The sequence below is a fragment of the Polyodon spathula genome, chromosome 5 (genome assembly GCF_017654505.1).
Source record: "Polyodon spathula isolate WHYD16114869_AA chromosome 5, ASM1765450v1, whole genome shotgun sequence".
NCBI lineage: Eukaryota > Metazoa > Chordata > Actinopteri > Acipenseriformes > Polyodontidae > Polyodon > Polyodon spathula.
In genome coordinates this window covers 8,456,770-8,471,208 of record NC_054538.1, presented here as the reverse complement: position 1 = coordinate 8,471,208, position 14,439 = coordinate 8,456,770, and the positions used below count along the sequence as shown (strand labels likewise).

Genomic DNA, 14,439 nt, shown 5'->3' with positions numbered 1-14,439 from the left:
ATAAAATAAAAAAGTGTATGCATGCTTAAGAGGTGAGTAATGATTGCATTCGTTGTGTAGTGATTAGTAGTGATTGCGAAAGTAATGATTAGAAATGGAACAAGCATAACAGATTTGTGAGCTAGTTTTTCTCCTAGTTTGACAACCCACTAATTGCACTTAACAAAAATAGCGTTTTTGTTTTATTAGTAGAAGAAATAAGATACTTACAAAAAAAAAGAAAACGTTATTAATACAGTTTTGTTAAGTGCAATTAGCAGGTTGTCAAAGTTTTGATTTGGTCTGGGCCTAAGTCTGTATTTCAAATAAATTTATTTGAAACACTTTGTTGTTGTGTGACTGTGTGGCTGTCGTCGTAGTTGCTGTTGTGTCTCGACGGCAGTGCGCTGTGTTCATTCATTTTTCCAAAGGGAAACAGTGATTTGATTGCAGTTTTCTAATATGACAGTGTAGGTGCTGTGAAACTTGTGAAAGAAAATGTGGCACTCTGATTGGCTGAAACACTTTCCAGCATGGTGATGCAGCGTCGTTATTGGCATGAAATGGGCTGTCGATGTGGTTCAGTTTTGCGTACCATGTGAAAGATTTCTGGGCACGCTCGTGGTTGTTCAGAGTAGTTCAAAAGTTGTCTTGCCCCTAAATACATGTGCAGACCCCAAAAATATTAAATTATCATGTAAGGCTAGAATATATAAGCAACTGGTTCTCCATAGGGCTCCCATCTACATTCAGTTCTATTGTGACAAACAAGAAACCTAAACCAAACCCTTACCTCCTGATTATAAAGCAAACATGCATGCTGGTCCCTTTCTGAATGAAGTCAGACTTTGGCTCTAACTGATTAATTGTCTGGGATGGTCAGAGTTTAATACTGCATGTACAATATGTTAAATGTAGTGTGTAGATAAATGTGACGGTAGAAGTGTACAAGTGACAGCACCACAAATAAACATAATTGCTTTCGTAAAGTTCATCATAAGTCTTTTAGGATGAAGCAGTCATTGATTCATTGCCAGTTTATTTTAAAATGCAGGGTATATGCACTGATGTAAGCTTTCCTTCAAGCAGCCACAGCTGAGTCTGATGGCAAGGAGCCAGTGCTGAGTGTCACAGTGCCCCAGGTCTATAAAAAGCTGCCTGTATTTCAGGATTAACACACATTGCTAAGGGGGATTGCTAAATGGAAGCAGGTAGCCAACAGTCATGGCGGATTGTTAGTTTTAGTGGCTTCTCCCCAATATATACCAACAGTGTAGTGTCTGTAAATGGGTAAATGGATTGCATGCTATAAATAGGCACATTCCAGATTGACAAAGGATTATTTTAACTGTAGTTCCGTACAATATGTCTACTGTACGTGTGTGTGTGTGTGTGTGTGTGTGTGTGTGTGTGTGTGTGTGTGTGTATGTGTTACAACGTCTGTATCTGTTGCCTCGGATATCTCCAGAAGACTGGGAATGTGAGTGTCCTGTTGAATGGGTGCCGGCTGCTTGAGAGCATAGGGCCTGGGGTCCTGACAGCGTGTTACAAAGTCACAGTTAAAAGGCTGCTGCGCTGGCTTGCTGGCAGGGTGAGGGGCTGGTCAGGGGCTGCTGTGATGCAATAAGACAGATGGGCTGAAAGAATTGTTTTATGTCAGTAATTTCTTAGCGTCATGGACAGGTCTGTGTTGTCTCCTCCTCTAAGCAGCACCTCTGTGTACAATTGCAGATCCCTCAGGATCTCCTGTGTAAACAGCACTCCTGATTTAGAGGTGCCTCACTGGACAGAGTTCCAGGATATTGCTACACCCGGGGTTTCTGGTCCTGCCAGCTTTCGTTGCTTCTCGTGCTTATTTTGAAAGCATTCCTGAACCCCCAGCATTCTCAGTGTGTTGTCAGAGGCTGGTATTGACACTACAATCTGACACTTTAATGTCTTACTTGTTATCGTTATTTTTAATTTTAAATTGGTCAGGCAGTACATGGGGCTATGACATTTTTCTCTGTGCTGTTAAAAAAGCAATTTCACACATTTATATCGACAGACTGAAATGAAATGTGAATAGATTATTCCTCCCACACAGCCGCATGCATTCACTGACAGGTGTGGTTAAAGTCAGCTCTTGTGACAGCCTTCTCCAGCTGCTACAAAATACATTTTGCATTTACATAGTATTTATTTTCTTAGCCAGTGTTATCCCATGTCTGCTTAATTTGGTGTCAGCAGACTTACAATTTCATTAGCCTAATATAAAAACAGTAAAAGCACAACAAAACCAGAAATTGGGCTCAGTGGAAGAAACAGTATAAAAATGTAGTTTTGCCTCCTGTTTGATTTGAATTAGACTCTTTGTCTGGTATGAGTGTTTAGGTATCCAGATCTCAATGCACACAGAAAATGACACTTCTCACAGCACTCCCATAGAGGTTTGATTGCATGTACTATAGAATTCAGCAGCATTGAGCAAGCTAATGGAACTCTTTCCTAAACTTAACCCCCTCCACATTATTTAATTCAGGTAATAAAGAGAGGAGGCATTATATATATATATATATATATATATATATATATATATATATATATATATATATATATATATATATATATATATAGATAGATAGATAGATAGATAGATAGATAGATAGATAGATAGATAGATAGATAGATAGATAGATTAGAGAGGAGACATTTTGGTGTCCCAAATATTGGTTAGATACAGTAAGGTCAATTAGCATGCTGTTAATGCTTAAAGTAGAGGATATGCATGCTACAATGAACAATTTGTGTGTGTGTGAATAAAGACGTTTCTTAACTGTGCTTTTCATGGCTTCTTTCATGCTGCTTCGTATAGCTGTTTAAGTCTCTAGAGTGAAATGTATTCACCAAAATTAGGCATTTTATGTTTAAATGTTCATGTATTTCAGCCACAATCCTTCTTAGAGGTGTACTACAGAAGCCCCCTGGAGTTTTGTGTTCAGTAATTTGAATAAATTAATATTAAGTAAGGGTGCCGGGATTGTATTGCTCCTTGAAGAAATTTCCAAAAGCATCTTCTTGCTGCTGTATGTCAATAGCTAAAACCGGTCTGCACAGGAAAATGATGCTATTTTAAAACCCATCTGCCCTTGGCAGCTTTACAAGCTACAGACAAAACTGGGGGTGGGGCTGGGGTTGGGGGTGGCAACTAACTACATCAATGCATGAGAAAGCCAGACGTCTGTACAAGTCATGTTCTTCATCAGACATTAACCACTACTCTCTAGTTTTCTATTTTGAATGCAGTGTGATTCTGTCTTGGTATGAGCAACGCTGTAGTCTTCTTTTACATTGTATGCATCAGAGTTAAACATAGGGCAGAGAAGGTTTTGTATAGTTTAAGAACATCTTGAACTCAGGGCTTGAATTTAATTTTTGGTTGCTGGGCGGATTTCCCCTCTATGCTGCAGCCAATGGGGGGTATTCCAACATTTTAGGGGAGAATGGCAAAAAAAGGGCACTTTTGCATATAGAAAACTATATATTTTACTGCATCATCATTCACACTGGTGTTGCTTTAAAATAAGCTGCTTTGAGGAGACCTACCAGCTGTTCATCCCTGTGAGACAGAGCACTCTCCATTGCTTTTGCCATTGCCTGACGTGAAGTTTTTCATGCAGCAGAAGAAAAAGATGTATTTCTTTTTAACCAGCGCTCCATTTAATTTTTTAATTCTTTACACTCAGCCCTATTTCTTCTTGTTTTCCACTGTTTATATTTATTAACTACTGGATGTTTTTTACTGCATGGATGTAACGTATGAAATGAAAGGCCACAAAATGTCCTTTCATTGTGTAAGTTGCAACAGGATCAGGCATACATAAGTGGTAGAGGTGAGAATATATGTAAAAAAAACAAAAAAAAAAAGCCTTTCCAAAAAAATAATGTTTGGTCACAGCTATATATATATATATATATATATATATATATATATATATATATATATATATATATATGTATATATATATGTTGTATGTGTGTGTGTGTGTGTGTGTGTGGCTCGAAACGCTGCTCCATTGAACCTCAATATGAAGTGAACATGGGAGGAAGCTGAGTGTCTAAGCTTTCCAATGATACCGCCCCTTTCAGTCTAGCTGCTGTAATGACGGAGCAATAGAATCAAAACGAAACCTAAGCTGTGAACTCTGTCACATGATGAGAGGCTTAACTTCAGGAAGTCGTAGTTCTGGCTAGGAGTACCGCATACACACACTGAGTACGTCTTTGGAAAGTCCCAAGTCTGTACTTCTAAACAAGGTGCCCTAGGTGGCTTTTATGTTGCCTGAGTAATGTGCATAACCTTCGGTGTGCTGACGCCCCTAAATTAATGGGGCTGAGTTTTAAGAGTTAAAGAAAGTCACCGCTTACATAACACCTAGATAGAATTAATGTTGTCTTTTTTTTTAAAACGGTTTTCTTACTGCAGTGTACTGAGTTTCTATAATCCTTAAAGATAGCAACCAAAAATCACGTATGAGAGAATAAAGTCTTGCGACACTTAAAATATCGAGCACTATTTTTATTTATTTATTTATTTTAACCAGAACTACTCAGAGTGTGCTTATAGTGCTTTCCTCATTGACACCCACTTCCTTAGAGATTGTTGTAGCGTTTCAGGCATTCTAAATTGGATGGAAAATACAGTAGCTTGGTGTCTTCAAATATCTCTGCGGGATTTTCCCGCACTGAAAGTTGCAGATATGCGGGAGCAACTTAGAAAATGCGCGATTCCCGCAATCCCTTGCTGAAATTCAAGCCCTGTGAACTAGTGCAGTAGAACCTTCAAGACCAGTTGTGAAAATTGGAAAAATCTTAGAACCATATGCAATAACCATGAGAGATCAGGATCTGACATGGATTTAATGAAAGGAATAGAGTACCCTGGGGTAGCTCACCCATTGCAAGCACAAACATGTGGTGTGCCCTGAGAGCAATGTGTGTGTGTGTGTAGTTTGAATACATTCATGCCGTAACCTAAGCTGTGAACACAGGGAACACTTCACTGGATTTTTTCTCTTCTGTGGGTTCGGGAGGATAGTTGAGTGGGGATAGCTTACCTTCTCACACTTCAGCAACCCCTAGTGCTCACATCCAACAAAGTCAGCTGGAGACGAGCCAGGCTGGGCCCTTGACTCCACGGATCAGTGTCTTGGCAAGTCCTGCTTGGGTTCGGTGAGCAGTTTGCTTGACCGCACCCGTTGACCTCCTTCCTCCTAATCAGTCTATGGGCTACAGTGAGGCAACATTTAAATTGAGTATTTCAAATTGGGTAGCAAGAAGGTAGGAAGAATAATGGATTGCAATTGTTGAAAAAAAATGATAATGATACTGGACTATAGTTGATACTATAGTTAAATTAAGCAAGCAAGCTGTTGAATTTAGAATGACCTTCTATAGTAGTCTAATAGTTAACAGATTGCTCCCTGTGATAGTCGAATTGTTCAACGTGGCACCCTGGTATTTGCATATTCGTATTGGGTTGGGTGCACTGTAGGTTGTTGCCAGATACATTTTGATGGGTCTCTTTCTGGCTGAGAAGTTTGTGGTGTTGACATTTTCTTCAGCTGGCATGATCCAGCAAATTTATCAACCAGTTACTTAATTTTACATAATGCTTCTGGATTTTAATATCGTTTGTGTGTCCATACAGTCTGTTTCTGTAGCTTTGTTGTCTGTGGTGAGAGCTGTAATGTTGCGTCAAAGCAGTTTAAATGTGCTATAAAAAGTTAGATAGGCCATTAATAAACTGTGGGTATCAGTTCTGCAATTACTTTTAATAATACTCCCAAATGAAACAACATATCCAGAAGTCAATAAAGCTGGGACTTTTGACCGGACTTTTAAATTCAAATTCAAATAAAGAAAGAAATAAATGCTTTTGCACTGTTATCTTAGAGGCCAGATGGAAACACTTATCCAGGTTTAATGAAACCTTTGCAGTGTTTAAATGCAAACATGCATTTGACTGATTCATAATGGTCCTAACTACTATATCTACACAGGTCTGTTGGGCAAGGCAGCTGCTTCCTCCTCTCAAAGTCATACTGGAAGAAGGGACACTCCTTAGATTCTGCTGTTATTTAGCTATCCCTGCTTATTGATATTACCCATCCATTGCCTGTAACCCACATGATCAGGCCAATAAACGAACATAAAACCAAGGCAGAGCATCCATTACTAGTAACCTGTCGATACAGTGTCCTGCTGGCCGGAATATTTCTATGTCCATGTGACAGGTAAGCAAGTACTCAACTGGGAGATGTTCGTAAAGTCTGTTCGGATAATCAAGTTGCCACTTTAAAGTCTTCAAAAATAATTGCAATAGTGCCAGGATAGGAACAACTTATTGTGTCTTTTATAATGGCTTTTTTTATTTTTTATTTTACGTTATCAAGATATTGCTACTTATTACTACTGTAAGAATCAGCAAAACTCATTCACATGTTTGGTACTGTAAGTCCTGCCTAGCTGCTCTACAGTAAAACAAAGTAACAGTAAGGCGAGAATTAATGTGGTAGCCTTTAGTACCAGCCTGACCAACTCTCTACCCGAGAAAGAAGAGCCCTGTCACTGCCTGGTGCCTACACTGTAGGGGCTTTACAACAAGCAGCATATTATGACCAAAGTTAAACACTGTGCAGTTGGTTTCAATTTCATTAAGTTTAGTTTCTGTAAATGCTTAAGCGAAGTCTTTTGAACAAAGGGGTTTTGGAATTGATAACAAGTGTTTCTGGTCAACAAACCCAGCTGTGCACACATTGACACTAGGGATGTTCTTTTGGTACATTTCTGTGAATGTTTTAAATGCTATGCAGGTGTCAGCGTTATGTAAATATGTAAATATTTCTCTTGGTAGTTGTACTGCTTGTTGAGATGTACCTGTGCTGACCCTGTGGGTACAAAGTGAATAAACTAAACTATATATATATATATATATATATATATATATATATATATATATATATATATATATATATATATATATATATATATATATATATATATATATATATATATATATATATATATATATATATATATATATATATATATATATATATATATATATATATATATATATATATATATATATATATTTTTTTTTTTTCAAAGAAACAAAACGTTTTGCAATTATTATTAATTTTTTTTATTATTATTATATAAAAAAAAAAACCTGCTTACACAATGTGTACAATGTCTATCAGATGATTTTACAATACATTGTTCTATTAACTGTACTGTTCAGGAATTTGTGCCACAAATGGGAAATGAATTATTATTATTATTTTTTTAAATATCCCCTTCTGTTGACAAATTACATGGTTATCAAAGTGTACTGATAAATTAAAGCCTATACATTATTAATTTACACTTATGTGTTCTCTGAATTAATATTGAAAAAACAACAACTTCCTTTTATGATTTGTAATGCAATAATATTAAATATAATTTAAATTTGGTAAACTTTCAAGGGCAGGAGTTAAAACCTTAAGTTAACATCTAATGAGACTTATCATGCTTAAAGAGTTCCAATAAATAACAGTAACAAATATTTTGTAAATATGTCTTAGTGTACATGAGGGCCTTTTTATTTTATTCTGTTACATGTACCCATGATTTGCTGCAGCTGTTTAAATAAGGTGTGTGTGTGTGTGTGTGTGTGTGTGTGTGTGTGTGTGTGTGTGTGTGTGTGTGTGTGTGTGTTTTTTAATTTTCTTTAATTTTTTTTTTTTTTACATTTTGACCACTTTTTTAAACTTAAATTGCATTCCCTGCCTCAAGATGGCTTTACCGCATGGACCTCTTAGAACTACATTTTCCATCACCCTCCTGCTCACATATGTAACTGGGATAGATTTTCCAGTGAGCAGGAGGATGATGGGAAATGTAGTTCTGAGAGGTCCATACGGGTACATGGGAAGCCATCTTGAGGCAGGAAATGCAATTTAAAAGTTTTAAAAAATGTAGCAACACATGGGAACATGTAATGCAATAAAATAAAAATGTCATTATATACCCTTTAAGAACTTACCATTCGCTTTATAGCACCCCATTCAGCTCAGTGTTCACCTTCAGCCTCGCCCCAAGAATAGATTTCTGTTTACTCTCATGTGTTGCTTTTATGGGGTTGTGACAAATGAGTAAAGAAGGCATTTTCATTTTTAAAACATGTGAACATCTATCCAGAAAATGTCAAGGATTGAGAGGGTTGGCACTGCCGCGAACAAAGGGTGTAAGTGATTTTAAGTAGGCTCTGTAGGAACATAAGAAAGTTTATAAATGAGAGGAGGCCATTCGGCCCATCTTGCTCATTTGCTTATTAGTAGCTTATTGTTCCCTGAATCTCATCAAGCTGCTTCTTGAAGGATCCCAGGGTGTCAGCTTCAACAACATTACTGGGAAGTTGGTTCCAGACCCTCACAATTTTCTGTGTAAAAAAATGCCTCCTATTTTCTGTTCTAAATGCCCCTTTGTCTAATCTCCATTTGTGATCCCTGGTCCTTGTTTCTTTTTTTAGGTCAAAAAAAGTCCCTTGGGTTGACATTGTCAACACCTTTTAGAATTTTGAATGCTGGAATCAGGTCGCTGCATAGTCTTTTTTGTTCAAGACTGAATAGATTCAATTATTTTAGCCTGTCTGCATCTGACATGCCTTTTTATTTAATAATAGTATATTCTGTATAATTCTGGTCGCTCTTCTTTGCTCTCTTTCTAGAGCAGCAATATCCTTTTTGTAATGAGGTGACTGCTGTATAAACCAATTACCATCACTAACAGTGTGTTTTCTTTGTTATTTGCAGGTATTGTTTTGTGGTTGCTCTGGGGTACCTCAGTCTTTGCCAGGTCACCCGAGTCTACATCTTTGATTATGGAATGTATTCGGCTGACTTCACCGGGTAAGGTCTTTAGCTGATTCTGCGTTCAATCAGGAAGCCTGGCTGCAATCGGTTTGCTGTGTGACGTCCCATGGTGTGCTTCGACATTACTGCATGAGAGCATGAACCCAAAGCTGGATGTGAAACAGGCTTATCTTTTTTGGCACACATTTCCCTGGTATTGTTAACATGGGGGAGGGGACTTGTCACACTAAATTGTAATTATTGGCCTTACATCTTACATTTCTGGTTGAGTTCTCCATACAGTAGCTAGAGAGCATAGATAGAAATAGAAATCATAATTTCTTGGTTATTATTTGGGCTGTACAAGCCCCAAGCCAACAGCTTTCATAATTAATTCGGGCTGGGGTCAACACCCTTTCTTGTGAGTTACTGAAAGCTCTTACACTGTACTTGAATCATCAAATACTGCTGGCATCCTATGCAAGTTATCCATATTGAATGCCGCTTTTTTTCTGTTGACTGGCTCATAAAACACAAAGTTAGTTATACATGCAAGCTGTTGACATTTTGTACCATAGCCTTACTAAAGTAGAGACAGTACTTCAGATAGATTACACTTTTGGACCCCAGGCATGTTTAATGCCACATCCACAGTTCCTGGGCCAGTTAAATCTGTGCTTTTTTTCCCCCATTGACTCATTGTATACCGAGCATCATAAGAAACTTATCACTATTATAACACATTTATTTTCGAAAAAAATAAGGTATATAAATGATGGACATTGACAAAATATTTTTTGTTTTGTTTTTAGTCGCTCGATCATTCATCCTTGCCCATGACACGCTTGAGTGACTAAAGCACAAGCACTTAATCACCTAATTAGTGAGACAGTTGATTGGACACTGGATATGGAGTGATTTCAGCTGTTGAATTGCAACCTTGAATAAAAGCAATAAAGAAAACCACAGGAAAAAAACACAATATGCCACGTCTGTCAAGAGAGCAGCGCCTTCATGCTGTCGGCATGTTGGAGGCTGGACTAGGGCAGCGTACTGTGGCTCGTCGTCTTGGGTGCTCACAGCCAGCAGTTTCAAACCTAGCGAGACAGTATAACCAGACACACTCTGTCAAAGACAGGCTTGAACTGGGAGACCAAAGTCACAAAACTGCCCAAGATTGACAGATCATTTTGCAGCATCTTCGTGATGTCAATTGTTAATCAACACAATACAAAGTCACTGCATTTGCTCTAAAACAGAGTTTGTTATTTTTCGATTACATCTAGTGAATTGTATCCAAATATGTGATAGGTTTCTTTTGATGCTCAAATATAAGTGATACGTTTCTTTTGATTCTCAGTATATAATAGCACCACTGGGGTTACAGAGAAACCTTGAAACTGAAGGAGATTGCTAGGGTTACACTAATTAAAAATTCCAATGAAATATAGAACCAGGAACCCATGGCAGTGATAATAACAGACCGCAAAACATGTAGAATAATTATTATAATGAACTGTGTGTGAATAAATTGTACTTGTCAGTGTTACCAGCATTTTAAATATATTGCAGCTGAACCATAAATGCCAAATGTGTATTCCCTTTACAACATTACAACAGAGACTTATGCCAGCATGGTGCCCCAACAGTTGTGCTGGGTTCTACATGAGAGTACCATTAGGATGCTTGGGATTTTGCAGCATCAGACATACTACTAAATGTATTATTGTTCTTGGTTCATCTTGTAAATAAAGTCAATTTGCAGATGAAGTGATTCATTTACATTTTTGTAGGTATCATATCCTATAATGCTTGGGTGGAGAAAGGGGGCAGGTTACACACATTGGTTTGGAGGTAATCCATAGTGGAGTTCGTTTTTTGTGAGAGGAAACTCCAGTGGGAGTGTTACAAAGCTAGTAATAATCAATAACCTCAAACTGCTGTACATATTGTCACTTTGAGTTTCCTGTCACAAAAAGGGTGGAGCATGGCATGAGTTTGTGTTGTGTGCAAATCCACTTTAATAAGGAAGTAAGAGTCAAGAGACAAGGGATATTGAAAACTGAATGTATTTCTTTAAAAGATTGATAACAAAAATGTTTTTGTGTTGTTGATGCTGCAGAATAAGAGCTAACTAGACATCATCTTTTGGTATAGTTTTTGGTAATTTTGCTTTTTTTTTATACATCTATTTAAGAATATACTGATCCTGGTTTAAAAAGAAAAAAGATCATTGGAATGAAACTCATGTTCACACAGGAAGTGATTTTGTACCAGGAAGTTGTAGCAACTTGTTTTAATTCTATGGCGTAGCCTCCAAATAAAATATAAATCCAAAAGATAATCAACAGAAGAAATGATGTACCAGTTATCATATCACGCTTTGATTGTTGAGGCCTCATGCTGGCAAAACACTTGGGACAAGAACCTGGCTAATGAGTAAAGTCTTAAATGTAGCGTCCTCTGTTATTCTGGGCAGGGTGTCTCTCACCACCTACAGGAAGGTGCTATCCAAACAAATAGCATGCTTTAGTCTCTGTTCTGTCAAATTTAGCATTTTCCACAGAACTGATCCCATTCAGTGTAAAAGGTCATCATCTTCTTGAATGGCATGTGTGACCATGTTTAAAAGCCAGGCAATTCTGTATGTAAATAAAAAGATGATTTACAGGTGCTTTTATTTTCTTTGTAAAATTGTACAATTTACAAATGTTTTCAATGGCTTACTTGTTCAGGGAGTGTATAGGTAGGTATATGTATCTTGTATGGCTAGAACTTGAAAGTGCATTGATTTGCATTATACTAGTTTTCATTGTTCATGTGGAGATAGAATTAAGGATATTCTATTTCTTTTTATAGCCCAATGATGATAATTACACAGAAGATCACAAGTCTGGCATTTGAAATTCACGATGGTAAGGCAGATTTGAAAAAAGACAAAACACTAAGAACGAAGAACTATCTGGAGCACATGTTCACTATGTCTTAGAGTATTAGCATGCTTAACTAATTACTAATTTGTCACAGGTTTGCCTGTTTACGAAATCAGTATAAACTAGCCAGCTGACCTAGCAAAGATGGTGTATTTTGTTCGTCTTCAATGCTTTATGTAAAAGTTTACTTTGAAAATATCTTTAAGATTGCAATATTGTATTCTAGGTTTATACCATGCAGTTATACCACACAAAAACATGTGCTTACAGATACAGAACAGCGAACATCTATCAAAGGCTGTTTGTGCAGGCTGCTTTGTAGAGCCGCCAGCAAAAAGTAATGCAGTATCATAGATATTACTTATAGGTACAGGAAAGGTCATTATAAATCAGTAGGAGTTCTAACTCTGATGTCCAGTTATTGCAAAAGATGGTCTCCCCACTTACACTCTGCTGTCTCTTCTCATCATTGCATTACCAGTTTCAGGCTGGCTTCCAACAGAATCTTCCCAGCTGCTGTTTTGTGGGTTATTTACTGTAGTGTTATTGATATCAGGTGTAGTAACCAGGCCTCAGGGATTCTGGTCTGGTCTATGACATTTGAGCCTTTCTTTATCTTGCAGTGCAATTTTCAAAGAACCTCTGATAATAAGGAAACCAAGTGGGGTTTTGCTTGCCTCTTTATCACATCTACTGTACCCTTGTAAATGTTTTTCAGAAACATAATAGGGAAACATTTTTAAAACACTCCTTCCTTTAGGAATCTTAAACAGAAATGTACAAAATGAAAAACTATAATAAAGTAAACATTTCAAAAGAAACAAGTGTGTAAAAAGGTATATGCACACATACAAAACTGTAAAAACAAAAGTAGTTTTTAAACTAAAATGAAAGTAACATAAGATTTATCCTGCGTATGTGTCACTCGCACCACAGAATCCAGCTTGAGATAACAGCAGGCTTGTGTGTGTGTGTGTGTGTGTGTGTGTGTGTGTGTGTGTATATATATATATATATATATATATATAAAAATGGAATATATATAGGTTATATTCAAATTAAAAACTTTCATTGTAAAAGGCAGTTCTAGTGTTAATGAAATGAAACTTTGATGTTCCATAAACACACACAAATGTAAATTCTAAGTAGTAAAACGTGTGTATGTGTGTGTGGAAAGGTAACCAGACAAACAAGTAGCTAATGCGCGGCATAATTCAGAATGTGCGTGACAACACGTGAATTAATTTCTCTTGTTAAATGTTTTTATCTTCATGGCAATGCATGAAGCTCTCCTCACGATATTCAGAGTCATTCTTCTCCTACTTAGTAAGCAGACACAGACATTTAAATATCCCCTCCCCTAAATGACTATGAATTGAGTAATCTGCAATGGTACGGGCAATTTTTTTTTTTTTTTTTTCCCTAAATCAGAACTGCATAGCAACGCATTTCCTGAAAAGTACGGCAAACGATTTGTCATTTTGACTAAAGTTATCTTTCCCCTATAACTAGAGCTGCTGCAGTTTTCAGTTGAATGATCTTTTCTAGGCATGTATACAGATTAGCAATGGAGATAACAACCACATAAGAATTGTCAAACCTTTCCATTTTCTGTGCTTAGTTTTTAATAAAGATTGTAACCCCCCCCTTTTTTTTTATAACTACTGACACAACAGCATATCACCAGTCACCAGTCACCTGCAAGCAGTACTCCAGAAAAAAAGGAGAGAGCCTTTATGAAGTTGCTTTGTGAAGAGGCACACTCTCTTCAGCAGTAAACAATTAAGCTTCAAACAAGGTGAAACAAAGCCATGGAGTGTTTGTGTGCTGTATTCTGCTGTTTATCCACTGGTGCATGTGTTAAAGTGAGATGTGCTGTAATCAAGAAGCTTCTTTTAATATTGCACGCAGTCTCTTTACTTGCATAGTTCAGTCCTCCCAGCCAAGCATTTTACGACCATTTTTACCTTAAACTTGTTTGAGACATTAGATTTAAATTATATACAGTACCAGTCAAAAGTTTGAGCACACCTGCTTGAAACCAGGTTTTTCATGATTATCTATGCTTTTAACTGTATAAACGTGTCTATAAACACTAAATATTTCATTAGATTATATGTATATTTACATAAGCTGATAATCATAAGTGAATTGCATTCAGAAATTAAATTTTTAAAAGAAACTGTAAACCTTGTCAACTTCAATGAAATGGTCAACCAAAGCAAGGGGATTTCAGTCTGAGGCCCAAGTCAGTTAAAAGTCTGAAATGTGTATAACATGGTTTTAGAACACTGGCCTAAGTATAAAAGTGTCTTTGTTAGATGTTCTCTGAGTTAACTAGCTTGTTACCTAATTAACCTTTTGTCACCAATTATTGTTAACAGGTGAGGGTCCATGATTACTACAAATATAGGTAGCATAGGCACAAGTTTGTCATTCCTGAATGTAAGGGAGCAGAAAATGGCAAAATACGCTTAGTTAAGCAAAGTAAAAAGACAGTCTGTAATTACTTTAAGAAATGAAGGTCAATCTTTAAGACAAATCGCAAGAACTTTGCAAGTGTCTGTAACTGCTGTAGCTAAGACCATCAAACGATTTGAAGAAACTGGCACTCATGAGAACTGAACAAGTCAGGCAGGCCAGGGGTG

General features: G+C 37.0%; 1 protein-coding gene across 1 annotated transcript in view; it reads left to right on the top strand.

Annotated features, from left to right (window-relative positions):
* Positions 1 to 14,439, top strand: part of LOC121315509 (lysophospholipid acyltransferase 2-like) — an 85,595-nt gene that overhangs the window by 51,775 nt on the left and 19,381 nt on the right. Inside the window, exons 4-5 of the mRNA XM_041249655.1 lie at positions 8,820 to 8,915; positions 11,718 to 11,773. Coding sequence (XP_041105589.1) covers positions 8,820 to 8,915; positions 11,718 to 11,773 — 152 coding nt within the window. The remainder of the gene's footprint in view (positions 1 to 8,819; positions 8,916 to 11,717; positions 11,774 to 14,439) is intronic.